General features: G+C 33.4%; 1 protein-coding gene across 1 annotated transcript; it reads left to right on the top strand.

Moving 5' to 3' along the window:
* The first annotated feature begins 2,988 nt into the window (after positions 1-2,988).
* On the top strand, positions 2,989-15,597 carry LOC138702760 (uncharacterized). Its single transcript, XM_069830059.1, has 5 exons — positions 2,989-3,082; positions 6,538-6,592; positions 8,848-8,899; positions 12,182-12,319; positions 15,295-15,597. The coding sequence occupies exons 2-5, from the start codon at positions 6,542-6,544 to the stop codon at positions 15,453-15,455; spliced, it is 402 nt and encodes a 133-aa protein (XP_069686160.1). The 5' UTR covers positions 2,989-3,082; positions 6,538-6,541; the 3' UTR covers positions 15,456-15,597.

Raw genomic sequence — 15,597 nt, 5'->3', positions numbered from 1 at the left:
AAGAAAAACATAAGCATTTTATATTTTGAATAGCAAAGAAGGTCATTTAGAATTTTAAACCGATAGTTAAGTACTTCATAATATTATTTAAATTATACATTTATTGACGAAACGTTTAATCAATCTTCGAATGTCTGAAATACAGCAACTAAAATAATATGAATAACAAATTGTATAATGTAGCCAAATATTACATTTGAAGGCACTGGAATAGAGCAAATCCATGCAGTCTTTCCATTTTACTTATTGCATGATATTTTGTTGCGTCTACTTTCATTTATCCCGTTTTTCTTCAGTATTGCTGAAGACATTGCAATGAGCTTTTTTTGCACTGAAATCGCTTGTTCTTTATTTCCAAACTTTCTTATTTTCTTCTAAAGTCTGTCCATTCACCCTTTTATTTTCGATGATTTTAATATGTTTTGAGGTTACATTTTATTGTTGTGATATAACAAATGAACTCACTATATAGGTCACCGCTTACTTTAACAAGGCACACGGCCTTCGGAATTACGATTTTACTATGATTCCGAAGGCCGTAATGATTTAATTTGGAATGAAATTAACTGACATTATTTTAAATGCGTATTAGTTTAGCAAAATGTAAATGAATTAAATAAGATTTAACTTCCGCATTTAAGTTAAATAACAATAAATTAGTTAATTACGTATTAATAACATGTTGGTGAAATCGACCCTAATTAATTATTTTACACTCAATTCAATTTGGTTATATCGTCATCGAAAAAAAAAGGAACGGTGAAGCAATTTTAAACATTCATTCAAAATATTATGTATTTCGTACACTATTAAAATTTTAATTTGTAATAATTTTATATATGCCCACAGTATAGCATTTTAATACTTTACGACGTCTTTGGCCCTTTATTATTTTGAAAAATTAAAAATACTAGAATGTATTGTAAGTAAAGTGCTTAACCTCCTTAAAATTAAGAAAGTAAGTTGAAAACATTAGTAATTTTTTTCGGCTTTTGTTTCGCAAATCATTCATCTGATAGATTGGAGAATGCTGGGTTTGCAGTGAAAGAACTGTTCTTGTAACAGAGAACTGAATGAATTATTTTTTAAACCTAAAACCCGAGATGTCAGATTTCATTTCACAAGTTGCATAATATCAGTAAAATTATGTAAGTATTTTACAGAGCTAGAAACAAAATTTGATGGCTCATTGGTAGATTGCAGAATGCTGGGTTTACAGTAAAAGAACTGTTCTTGTAACAGAGAACTGAATGAATTATTTTATAAACGTAAAACCCGAGATGTCAGATTTCATTTCACAAGTTGCATAATATCAGTAAAATTATGTAAGTATTTTACAGAGCTAGAAACAAAATTTGATGGCTCATTGGTAGATTGCAGAATGCTGGGTTTACAGTGAAAGAACTGTTCTTGTAACAGAGAACTGAATGAATTATTTTATAAACCTAAAACCCGAGATGTCAGATTTCATTTCACAAGTTGTATAATATCAGTAGAATCATGTAAGTATTTTACAGACCTAGAAACAAAATTTGATGGCTCATTGGTAGATTGGAGAATGCTGGGTTTGCAGTGAAAGAACTGTTCTTGTAACAGAGAACTGAATGAATTATTTTATAAACCTAAAACCCGAGATGTCAGATTTCATTTCACAAGTTGTATAATATCAGTAGAATCATGTAAGTATTTTACAGATCTAGAAACAAAATTTGATGGCTCATTGGTAGATTGGAGAATGCTGGGTTTGCAGTGAAAGAACTGTTCTTGTAACAGAGAACTGAATGAATTATTTTATATACCTAAAACCCGAGATATCAGATTTCATTTCACAAGTTGTATAATATCAGTAGAATCATGTAAGTATTTTACAGACCTAGAAACAAAATTTGATGGCTCATTGGTAGATTGGAGAATGATGGGTTTGCAGTGAAAGAACTGTTCTTGTAACAGAGAACTGAATGAATTATTTTATAAACCTAAAACCCGAGATATCAGATTTCATTTCACAAGTTGTATAATATCAGTAGAATCATGTAAGTATTTTACAGACCTAGAAACAAAATTTGATGGCTCATTGGTAGATTGGAGAATGATGGGTTTGCAGTGAAAGAACTGTTCTTGTAACAGAGAACTGAATGAATTATTTTATAAACCTAAAACCCGAGATATCAGATTTCATTTCACAAGTTGTATAATATCAGTAGAATCATGTAAGTATTTTACAGACCTAGAAACAAAATTTGATGGCTCAAATTTTGTTTTTGATCTGTACCACTTGCTAATCGACTCGTAGCGCCAAATTTATGTTAGTATAGGCCTACCTCTTAAGAAAGACGTAAAGTCGCACAATTCTTGATGTGAAACTCACTAGTTCGTTCACTGTGTAAAATTGTATAGTAGTTGCGTGAACTACAAAAGCAGGAAATATGTGGCAATCTAGAAAAGTCTGATTGCTTTCCTGTAGCACAAAGTTGTGCACATTTACCTTCAACTTAACTATTTCTTTGACAGAATAATACATTTATTCTTTCGTACAGTATGTGATTTTTTATTTATGGCAATTATAAAGGAGAAAATAAGTGACATTTCAGACTTGATTTATTTCGTTACAGTAACATAAAATTATATATTTAAGTATTCACCTTAACGTTGCCACATTTATTACTCAAACAAAATCTATTTAAATAAATTACGGCATATGGTACGGAAAGCGTAGGAGTGATAAAAATGAGGAACTTCATAGTTATCGCACAGATGGCGAAGTTTAAATCGACCTGAGGAAGAACATTAAGGTTCATCAGTTATTTATATTTTGTGATATTTTTACACGAAATATTTTACTGTCACATATCGGAAAGGTAAAAAGAAATAATTTTACATATGATATCGTCATATCATAAAAATACTACTTTATCTAAAATAAATAAATGACAATTTACTTGACTTAGACGAGCGTAAATAATGATTTGAAGCAAAATGTTACATAGTGACGCATTGTACTCATAGTATAAAAGATGGTCCGCCTAGTTTAATGACAATCAGAACTTCACTGGCAGTAAGAGACACTTCTTCTCTACCCAGCGTGAGTATTAAATCCTAATACTGTAATCTTTCTGAATAGTAATAATAGTATTTATAGGTTGTAATAGTTGCAAAAGCCAGTACTGGCTTCTATTCAGAATAATCAGTAATTAAACATTTCACATTAATTTTTGAGGCAGAGAATTGTAAATTATTTTAGATCTGATTTTATATTAAAATTTATTTTCGCAATTTTGTATCTCTATGAGAGAGTCCACAACTGTGGAGTAATGGTTAGTGCGTCTCGCCGCAAAACCAGGGCCCGGATTCGATGCCCGGTCGGGGCAAGTTACCTGGTTGAGGTTTTTTCCGGGGTTTTCCCTCAACCCAATATGAGCAAATGCTGGGTACCTTTCGGTGCTGGACCCCGGACTCATTTCACTGGCATTATCACCTTCATCTCATTGAGACGCTAAATAACCTAAGATGTTGATAAAACGTCGTAAAATAACTACTAAAAATAAAAAAATCTATGAGAGAATTTTGAACGTTAAGTAGGCCTATAAAAATGAACTGCCATAATAACTAAAACTGGAATTAAATGAAATATTTTTATTTTTCTTCTCCGATATATTTCTGTTACGTATTAGTTGATTTCAGTCCCATTCTCCGTTCTGTACATTGCTTTTCACGATTTCTTCCTTCCGGCGGTTACCATGACAATGATCTTCATTTCGTTTGATTTGTTGACATCTGAGCGTTATGTTTCGCATTTTCTTTAATATTGATGCTGTGATATTAATTTTCTTATAGATTATTTATTTTATAACTTTACCAAATCTCATTTGTGCGCAAGGCATTTGAAATAGGCGAATTCTATAGGTCATATTAGATGATCTGTGTGCAAATTTGACTTCCGTGCAAAATTATGTAAAGCTATTATATTCGGATAATAAATAATTCTCAAAAACTTTTTAACTGAAGGATAAAAATGTGAAATGACATAATATAATCAATATTCTTATTTAATTAAATCGCGTTATTTTACATATAATTAATTTATGAATTTCCGATTAATGATTATTATTTTTGCATATCTATTGTATGAGTTCTGAGATGAAATTGTAATAGCTCTCAAACATTTCAAATCAATACATTTAAGATTAAGTCACTTTTCCATGATTAAATCTGTTCATTCTTTTCACGAAGCATAATTTCGTTAGCAGATATTTGGGTATTCCATAGCAAAACGTGTCCTATTTCTCAACACATTCGTCGTGAAAGCAAAAACTCGCAGACATACATTCAATACATCATTTCATTATTAGACCCTATTCTCGTAAACTAGGGAATTCGATAAGTAATGGCAACAATGCTGTAAACCAGTGCTCCTAGCGGTGATCATTGAAATCTTGTACTACGTAATAGAGCAACAATTATTTAATAAATTTGCGATATTGAAAGTCTCGAAGTAGCCATATTTTATAAATACAGTAGCTTTTCTGATTTATAGTAAAAAATACAGCCCTAAAGATACGAACAAAAGTGCTTCATAAAAATCCAAGTTGCAAGAGAAAAACATGCAACTCAGGCTTTAGGACATTACAAGAAGCCTGTGGGAGAGAAGTCCTACCATACTGAACTATTGCAAGTTGGGTGGAAGCGAGGCATTATCTTTCAATCAAGAGTTGGCATCCAAAGAACTTTAGATTGATCAGTGAGAGATATCCAGAAATGTTGCTGCAGATGAAGTCCGCCGTATTCCAAGAATTTGGCAACGTATTGTTGACATGACAGGGAACTATATTTGAAGTACGTAATGTCAAAAGTAACCTAAATAAATTTAGTGTGAAATAGTAACTACGTTGCCATTAATTTTCGAATGTATTAGTATAATGCCATACTGAATACTCATAATTATATTATTATTATTATTATTATTATTATTATTATTATTATTATTATTATTATACCTGGGAGCAACAGTTACAAATATAAATAATACTCGGGAGGAAATTAAACACTGAATAAATATGGGAAATGCCTGTTATTATTCGGTTGAGAAGCTTTTATCATCCAGTCTGCTGTCAAAAAATCTGAAAGTTAGAATTTATAAAACAGTTATATTACCGGTTCTTATTTATGGTTGTGAAACTTGAACTCTCACTTTGAGAGAGGAACATAGGTTAAGGGTGTTTGGGAATAAGGTGCTTAGGAAAATATTTGGGGCTGAGAGAGATGAAGTTACAGGAGAATGGAGAAAGTTACACAACACTGAACTACACGCATTGTATTCTTCACCTGACATAATTAGGAACATTAAATCCAGACGTTTGAGATGGGCAGGGCATGTGGCACGTATGGACGAATCTAGAAATGCATATAGAGTGTTAGTTGGGAGGCCGGAGAGAAAAAGACTTTGGGGAGTCCGAGATGTATGTGGGAAGATAATATTAAAATGGATTTGAGGGAGGTGGGATATGATGATAGAGACTGGATTAATCTTGCTCAGGATAGGGACCAATGGCGGGCTTATATGGGGGCGGCAATGAACCTCCGGGATCCTTAAAAGCCAGTAAGTAAGTATTATTATTATTATTATTATTATTGCTATTACTATTACTATTTTTTATTTATTTTTATTTTATTGGGTTATTTTACGACGCTGTATCAACATTTAGGTTATTTAGCGTCTGAATGAAATGTAGGTGATAATGCTGGTGAAATGAGTCCGGGGTCCAGCACCGAAAGTTAACCAGCTACTATTACTATTGTTGTTGTTATTATTATTATTATTATTATTATTATTATTATTATTATTATTATTATTATTATTATTATTAGGAACATTAAATCCAGACGTTTGAGATGAGCAGGGCATGTAGCACGTATGGGCGAATCCAGAATTGCATATAGGCCTAGTGTTAGTTGGGAGGTCGGAGGAAATAAAACCTTTGTGAAGGCCGAGACGTAGATGGGAGGATAATATTAAAATGGATTTGAGGGAGGTGGGATATGATGGTAGAGACTGGATTAATCTTGCTCAGGATAGGGACCAATGGCGGGCTTATGTGAGGACGGCAATGAACCTCCGGGTTCCTTAAAAGCCAGTAATTATTATTATTATTATTATTATTATTATTATTATTATTATTATTATTATTATTATAGAAAATAGTCATCTCCAGACAACAGAGAGAGTATTGTTTGTTCATAGAAATACGAGTAATAGAGGCCCTAGATATTTTTATGTAAATAGGTTATTAGTATTCTCAAGATAACTGAGGATGGCTGGCGAAAGGTTATAATGCTCCTAAAATATTTCGGTTATTATCATTTGCACCATACTGATCAGTTATTTAATTTCTCATTATAAGGGAAATCTGCAGTTTTGTCCTTCTCATATAGCATAATGTTTTATGTGATCTAGTGGAAGTACTCCATGTAGCAGGGACAATTTAATATCCTTTAATAAATTCTTAAATTGAATTTTGATACCATTTCTCTTTCTTTCAGAATCATGCTCGTCAAAGCCACTAGCTTCGCTTTATTTGCCTTCGTGTTCACACAAGTAAGTGTATACAACGATGAAATGAGTATTCGAATAATGTCTATGGTACTCACAGTTTTCTTGCCAAGTGCAGGTCCTTCACAGCAAACACAGCATTCTCCAATCGTCCCTCTTTCCCGCCTTCCTCTTAGTCTGCGTATACGACCCATAGGCCTATATCGTAATGTTGTTTATCATCTAATATATTCTTTCAACCCGAGTATTTTTCCATTTACCATTCTTTCCTGTGCATCCTTCAGCAGACAGTCTTTCAGCAATAATTCTACAGAACACTGTACTTCGAAATCTCAGCGTGACAAAGTCTGTTATTCATATTATTATCACACGGTGCCACAATAAGTACCGGTATATTATGATACAAGATTGAGAAGTGTTTTTTTACAAAATCGAGGAAAAGTTTAAAAAACGAGCAAAACGAGTTTTTCAATTTCCGAGATTTTGTAATGTATTTCATAAATGTATATTGTACAATAGTGATATGCGTTACAAGAGCGGTATGTTGACGTTTTCATGTTCGAGGAAAAGATTGAAGAAGCGAAACGTAGTTGAGCTTTTTTAATTTCCGAGAACATGAAAACAAACATACCGCTCGTGTATCGAACATTATTTTGTGCGAAGATCGTTTATTACATACCTGAAAGACGAATGTCTGATTAGTTGCAATGAAATCTCCATCTTGGTTTCTGTTCAATGACGGCAACTTTGGAAAACAAATATATCTATCTTCAACATTGTTCCTATAAAATGTTTTCTGTGTTTACTATACTGCAGCAGGCCGTGATATACGTCTGTCTTTTTTTTCCCCAGTCTATGATGAGTCTGGAATCTTGTTGATTTTTTCACGGCTTCCTTAATGTTACTTGGATTACAAATGCAGTAACTTTTGTGATGTTGTAGGGTTTACTTACTTTTTGCAAATATTTAAAAACAATAATTAACATTGCAATTTAGGTGAAATTGCAGTGGTAAGTTTCCAATTTATAATTATTACTATATTGAACGTCTTTAAAAATAATATGTTAAAAGCCTAAAGCAGTAAAATGAATATGACGCTTAGGCGGTAAGAATAGGGAAATTATGTGTGTTACGTTGGGAATACTGAATATGGGTATTTCACACTTACCGCGTATTGGTTGTGTGCGGAAAGCAAGCAAATACGCACGATCTCGCACAAACTTTTTGCACTATCATATTTTTAAAATTCCAAATACAATCCTACAATATTTTGCATTGAAAATTTAGAGCAATATTATTCCAAAGCCTTCGCAAAAACTACACTATAATGGTAACTAAGTAACCTTAAGTGCACTGTAATGGGTCTATTTCAGTATAGCTGTTATATTACGAAGAATGGTTTCCTTAGCAACAAGATTCTGTGTGGGAATTCTAACTTTCAAGGGCTAACAACAATAGCTATAAATACAAGAAAAAAATAATACGATCGCTCAAAAATATTATTTAAAAGAAAATTTTGAAAATGCATATAATATTAACAATATGTCATACTGGAAAATCAAGTCCATGAAAGAAATAATTTTTCTATGTATGTTATTGTTGTTGTTTGTTGTTTTCTAACGCCAGGCGTTTGACAATAAAGTCATTTGACCTCTCGCACTCCAATATTTTTCAAAGATATTATCATGGTCAGCCACGGAAGCACAGATTTTGAGGTGTTCCGAATCCATTTCTTGGTTTGAGTTGCACAATTGGCAGTTAGGGGACTGATATATTCCAATTTTATGCAGGTGTTTGGCCAAACAATCATGGCCTGTTGCCAATCTAAATGCAGCTACAGACGATTTTCGTGGTAAATCGGGAATTAACTGTGGATTTTGATGCAGAGAGTTCCATTTTTTCCTTTGAGATTGTGTTACCAAATTTTGTTTGTTGAAGCCTCAGTATGTAGATTTAATAAATCTTTTCACAGAGTAATACGTAGATTTAGTAACAGGTCTGTAAGTAGCAGTGCTGCCCTTCTTTGCTAAAGCATCCGCATTCTCGTTTCCCAGGATTCCACAATGGGATGGTATCCATTGGAATACAATTCTTTTATTGAGTGATATTAATTGAGAGAGCATTTTAGTTATTTCTGCTGTTTGAGATGAAGGTGTGTGTTTAGAGACTATTGATAGAATAGCTGCTTTGGAGTCTGACACTATTTTCTATGTATGTAAATAATCATATAACAGTACTCTGTTTTCCATACAGAAGATTAAATGCTACATATGCAATTATATGGCTTATTATTATTTCAGGGTATAAACGTTGTCAAGTCTGAAGAAAAGCCACTGGATTCCAAAGTCTCAGGTATTTACTAATGCAATATGTAACACTTGCTTATTTTACCAATTCATGCTTTTTCTAAGGCTCATACATCTTTTAACTATAAGAAATACATACATGTTAAGTAATTGTAAGAGAACTTCAATAACGCCAACGAGATAAGACAGAACTATACACATAGCACACTGCACTTCATTCTCTGCATCTTCACCAACATTTACGTTGACTTCTTCTTCTTCCTATTCTCTTTTATTTGGCAAAAGTCGTATCCAGTATTTTTACATACATCTCTTTTTTTTTTCATTTTCTTCTTCACTTCACATGTTTACAGTTACCCCCAAGCAATTAAAACTATGGGGCAAGTGTAAACACGTCATAATTTATTGAACTGAGGTTATGGGAGATCTCAAAACCACTGTAATAAATGTTAACTACTATACATTACTCATAAAAACAACATATTCTTAAAAAAATAGCACTGTCCGTTTACTTAGAATGCCAAAAATGAAGGTGAAGCAAAATTCTTTCTCAACTTTTTTGTAGACTCTTACAAAACATTCGTTCACAACTAAGCAGTTACTCCTATTTGGCGCCAAACTGCTTTGTAGGTTAGCCAACATGTTAATTTTAATATTCCCCAAATTAAAATTTTTATATTGATAGTTTCGTATTTCTCAGAGCATTTATTTACTATTACCCCCTGTTTACAATTACCCCTGTTTACAATTACCCCCTGTTTACAATTACCCTCTTCTACCCTATATTGTTTAGTAAAAAAAAATAATTATTTAAGTACAGAAATAAATCAAACTATTCCAACTAGCGAATATTTTCTTAGAGGTTGTTAGGAGCTAACACTGCGCTTATCTGTAGCCAATAGCAGCATTTCCCTCCAATTACAGCTTCAAAAATAGACAGTTTCCCCCCTGCACATCCCCACCACATCACGGATGAGCTTCATAGCTCCCTACAGTAAATATGTTCAAGCTTTCTGTACGATTTTTTTTTCATTCACATAGATCGTTATTGAATTTGGAATATACTGTTTTATGAAATACCAAGCATTTCAGATTATAATTGTAATTTCATTTTCTGCTTTACATACCTGTCAATTATGGAATTCAATACAAAATAATATATGGAAATCACTAGCTGTTTTTATACAGGGACATTATTTTATTTTTACTTCAATTTTTATTGTAACTGAGTTTTTTTAATGTACTTCACTCCCATTCCTTCTACTACTTAAGTTCAACCGTCCTCCACACAGAACCTAGACCGCATATGCAGTCAAAGTCGTAGTAAACAGTATTGAGTTAGTGAGTATAGTACGTTCCAGAAATATGGTCGCGTTTTCCACTGAAAAAATTTTTAGTAGGTTATTTTACGACGCTTTATCAACAGCGTAGGTTATTTAGCGTCTGAATGAGATGAAGGTGATAATGCCGGTGAAATGAGTCCGGGGTCCAGCACCGAAAGTTACCCAGCATCCAGTGAAAAAAGAGCTTCAATATTTAGTCATATTTTCGCACAGGTCTGTGCGTCGGTTTGCTTACGTCGCATCCCGGTTTCCCCCATCTGCTTCTGCTCGCCCCTCTGTAAAGGCTAGTGGTTGGTCTGTCTTAGCGCTTTTCTGAAAACATTTTCTGTTAGGAATTGGCCGTCTACGTAATATTACACAACTGTTTAAAATAACTAAACAGTATTGAGTTAGTGAGTACAGTACGATCCAGAAATATAGTCGCGTTTTCCAGTGAAAAAAGAGCTTCAATATTGAGTCATATTTTCGCATAGGTCTGTGCGTCGGTTTGCTTACGTCGCATCCCGGTTTCACCCACCTGCTTCTGCTCGCCCCTCTGTAAAGGCTAATGGTTGGTCTGTCGTAGCGCTTTTCTGAAAACATTTTCTGTTAGGAATTGGACGTCTACGTAATATTATACCCATACAATTGTTTAAAATAACTTAAATAAAAGGGCCTCGTTAAGTAATTAACTGTCACGTGATTTCCTCCCTTTCTACGATCCTACGACATAACCACTTGGACGGACAGTAGATAGCATGTCTGAGTAATTTTGTCTTTTCGGATCGGGCAGAAGTGAAGATTGAATTTACAGTACGTAAGGTACTCTTTTATAGAGTAGGTACAGAATTATTTCAACATGAGTTACTAGTACGAAGGACGAAACTGGTAATTGGGATTGGGTACAATAGTCTACAGTGCGATAATATGCACAAAATAACTGAAGCCTGTATCGAAATGAACGGCCACCATTTTCAAAAGTGTGTTTAAATATCCATATTATGATTATTTGTCACGCTAATGTGCTGTAGACAGTATAATATACACTGCATAATGAATACGTTCGCATGGCTAACTCAGTTCGTGAGTAAAAACTCTTATTGTTAATACTGTACTGTATTTTGATTAAAGGAAAACCTAACGAAAATTATCAAATTCAAAATCGCGATATTTCCTAGTTTACGTAAATGGATGAACTACTTCTCTTTCCTCTTATATCTAGTAAAGTGATTTGTTTGTATTTTACACAAAGAACTTGCTAATTTCTTAGATACAAACCCTGAATTATGATAATAGGGGAACATAAATATATTGTAAGTTCACAGGGCTAACGGCTTCGAAGCTGGGTACCTGGTTCTAATGAAGTGCACTGATAGCAATCTAAAACATGGGGGCATGAGATAGTTACTCTGCCTGCCATTAAAAATTCACTTCACTAACTCCCCAAGGTAAAAAAAAAAAAAAAAAAAGTTTGTATTTTACGCCAGTATCATCGAACTCCGGTCGTAGAAGGGGATAGCAAACGGTGTTTTCGGTTCTCAACTGTTAATCCAAAGCTATAGCCAAGTTAATATTAGAAATGTTAGTAAAAATAAAATGATGTCCCGGTACAATAAATTTTCTCGGTCACAGATCAATGGGTCAGAGATTTTCAAACATAGATTGAAGCTTAAAATGAAAAATACAGAAAAATGTATTTATTTATTTATTTATATACTTATTTATTTATTCTGGTGTAGTTAAGGATTAAGGCCATCAGGCCTTCTCTTCCACACCACCAGAAATACAAATACAATAACAGCAATGAAAAGGAAAAAAAAAACACTCTAAACAGAAGAAAAGTAAAAAAAAAGTCTACATCTGATTTTACTGTCAACCTCTCCCTAATTATTGTTTGATGTCTTCAAATCACCTACTTAACATGTGAGTAAATTCTTACATACAATTTAAATCAAATATGTAACGAATTCCGGTGTTTTTTTTTTTTTTTTGTGAAAATACTACAGAAAGGATATGCGCTGTACCTGATCAACTTCAACCGTTAATTCCTTTGGCAAGTAATGTGGCGAAAATGTTGGGAGATGCAGTCAACGATGCCGCCCTACTTAAGCAGCAGCTAGTAGACAAATGCAATCTGATCAAAGGTAGGTAATTGCTTTTAAGTATATGAATCTTCAGACTCTATAAACTAATGCTCGAATAAACTAATTTATTTTTACCGTGTATTTAGTATTACAAATAGAATCACATTTGTTGAATGTCTGTAGCTGAAGCGAATTCTTATTAGAAAAAAAACAATATAACGGTATTGGCAGTTAACAAAATAAATTCAAATATTTTGACGTGTGATTGATAAAATCAGTACGAATTTTAAAATATTCTGCAACGAGAACCAGAATGAAAACGAGAATATGAAAATGTTTGATTCACAATAAATCGAGAACGTAGACGACTATGCATATCGATATGCATGTCAATAACGATATGTAAAGTCGATATTACGCATTCTGATGTTATTTGTGTATAATTGACCAATGGCGTTCTCTCATGAGTACAAGGCAGCCAACATAAACACAGGTTAACCAACTTCGAAATTTCTATTGAAATATTTCATTAGGTACGGTACTATAAATATGCCCATGCATCTTTATTATCACAACCTATTTTAAGTCTACCATAACGTAAAATAATTAGAGAAGAAACATTTGTAATAGAACAAAAATGAACACAACAGTAGTTATTGAATTGAAGCGTGAATATGTAGTGTGTAATTTTTTTTTATTTTTTTTTTAATCCACCACCAACAGAAGCATGCTTCCAATTACAGGTGGCTTACACAGATGTATACACAAAATACATAATAAGAGAGAGAAAAAAAACAACAACAAAACAAACAACACAAACAAAAGAAAGAAAATACATGATGGTAATAGATGCTACAATATTATAATATTACAGTTAATATAGTGCCAAATGTCAATATAATGATGCAAAATTATTTTAAAAACTTGAGTAAAAACATTGTAAAACACTTCTTCATAATTTAAATATCTAAGGAAATACAATGCTTTTTAATATTGTATGAAATTTTTCAATTGTTAAACTGAAATCCAATTGAGAATCACAGTTTAAAGACAGAGAGTTGTAAGGATTACACATAACAAACAATGGAGAGTTCTGGAAGAAAACAGTTCTAGGAATAGGAATAATAAAGGTTGCCTATGACGTAATTCTGTTCTTTTTACATTGAACTGAAGCAATTTAAGAAAATCACAGTTATTCAATATACCATTAACAGTCTTATAGAGTAAAATTTGGCTATTTATTAATACAACCAATACAGTAATAAAATATGATTCGCTTCCGATCGGTGTTCAAAGATGCAGCTATTGAAACCACGTATTCTCCTTCATTTCCTCATCTTTATACGAGGCGCGCCGCTTATCGTAAACGTGAGGATTTTCCTCAACACTCAATATTAGAATCTCATCAAATAAAACTTGCTCCATGATGCACAGCACAGAACAAAATAATGCATAGGTTATGTCACGGTCTTCTTGCTACAAAATATACGACGACAAAATAGCTTTTAGATGACAATAGAATGAATCTAGTGGGCTGTGATCGGAAACGTGAACCCCAAATTTGAAACTTGGCCAACTCTCCTTTCCCGATCCCGGGCTTCGGCAAGCTTTTCATTAATTGTGAATGCTCACATTTAAATGTATACATTTTAACAATGTTTCGTTCCGATTCTCCTTTCCGGTTTATTGTGAACCAGCCTTTAGCAGATATTTGGTTCGAACACATTGCTTACAAACCTAACAGGTAGACTTTCCGAAGTGGTACTGCCCTTTGCCTTGTGATTTATAAAATTCTTACACTAGTATTCAAGTGTTATTGATTTACTTTTTCTATTGCTATGTTGAATGATGTCAACTCTTCTCATATATTCACTTACTTACTTACTTACTGGCTTTTAAGGAACCTGAAGGTTCATTGCCGCCTTCACATAAGCCCGCCATTGGTCCCTATCCTGAGCAAGATTAATCCAGTCTCTATCATCATATCCCACCTCCCTCAAATACATTTTAATATTATCTTCCCATCTACGTCTCGGCCTTCCTAAAGGTCTTTTTCCCTCCAGTCTCCCAACTAACACTCTATAGGCATTTCTGGATTCGCCCATACGTGCTATATGCCCTGCCCATCTCAAATGTCTGGATTTAATGTTCCTAATTATATCAGGTGAAGAATACAATGCGTGCAGTTCTGCGTTGTGTAACTTTCTCCATTCTCCTGTAACTTCATCCCTCTTAGCCCCAAATATTTTCCTAAGCAGCTTATTCTTACACACCCTTAACCTATGTTCCTCTCTCAAAGTCAGACTCCAAGTTTCACAACCATAAAGAACAACCGGTAATATAACTGCTTTTTAAATTCTAACTTACAGATTTTTTGACAGCAGACTAGATGACAAAAGCTTCTCAACCGAATAATAACAGGCATTTCCCATATTTATTCTGTGTTTAATTTCCTCCCGAGTATCATTTATATTTATTACTGTTACTCCAAGATATTTGAACTTCTCCACCTCTTCAAAAGATAAATTTCCAGTTTTTATATTTCCATTTCGTATAATATTCTGGACACGAGACATAATAATATACTTTGCCTTTACGGGATTTACTTCCAAACCTATCTCTTTACTTGCTTCAAGTAAAATTCCCGCGTTTTCCCTAATCGTCTGTGGATTTTCTCCTAACATATTCACGTCATCCGCATAGACAAGCAGCTGATGTAACCCGTTCAATTCCAAACCCTCTCTGTTATCCTGGACTTTCCTAATGGCATACTCTAGAGCAAAGTTAAAATGTAAAGGTGATAGTGCATCTCCTTGCTTTAGCCCACAGTGAATTGAAAACGCATATGACAGAAATTGACCTATTCGGACTCTGCTGTACGTTTCACTGAGACACATTTTAATTAATCGAACTAGTATGTTTCGTGGGAATGATATCGTGTAGATCTGTGTGTTAATTCCAGAAACATCCATCAATCTATTTTAGATGTAATATAAAATGAATAAAATTGGTGTTTTGTGTTTTTCTGGTTGCAGAAAACAAATTAACAAGTCAATACAAGGCTCTACTGGCTAACAGACTTGAGAGATTCGCAACGAATGTAGACTACGTTTTTGACCAGATAGCGGACCTCTTGAAAGGTGCAAGAGGTGTAGTTAAGGACTTTCATGATCTGGCAGCAAGCTTAAAGGCATAGGCCCTAAGCAGAAGAGTAGATGTCAAATTCAATATAATTGAAGATTATGGAATGTTAAACCACATTGAAACATATATTTACGTAATAATTGTAATCTGTTAGTGGATGATAGCTAATAAATTGAGTATCTTGTAAACATGAA

This window comes from Periplaneta americana, chromosome 7 (assembly GCF_040183065.1).
Source record: "Periplaneta americana isolate PAMFEO1 chromosome 7, P.americana_PAMFEO1_priV1, whole genome shotgun sequence".
In the NCBI taxonomy this organism is placed as follows: domain Eukaryota; kingdom Metazoa; phylum Arthropoda; class Insecta; order Blattodea; family Blattidae; genus Periplaneta; species Periplaneta americana.
The sequence above is the reverse complement of the archived record's forward strand: the minus strand, read 5'-3'. Positions and strand labels throughout refer to the sequence as shown.

Excerpts from the sequence above, each read along its gene's own strand:
- LOC138702760 (XM_069830059.1), top strand. The coding sequence starts at position 6,542 with ATGCTCGTCAAAGCCACTAGCTTCGCTTTATTTGCCTTCGTGTTCACA. Across the intron at positions 8,900-12,181 it reads ACTGGATTCCAAAGTCTCAG|AAAGGATATGCGCTGTACCT; the intron begins GTATTTACTAAT and ends AAAATACTACAG. Across the intron at positions 12,320-15,294 it reads CAAATGCAATCTGATCAAAG|AAAACAAATTAACAAGTCAA; the intron begins GTAGGTAATTGC and ends TTCTGGTTGCAG.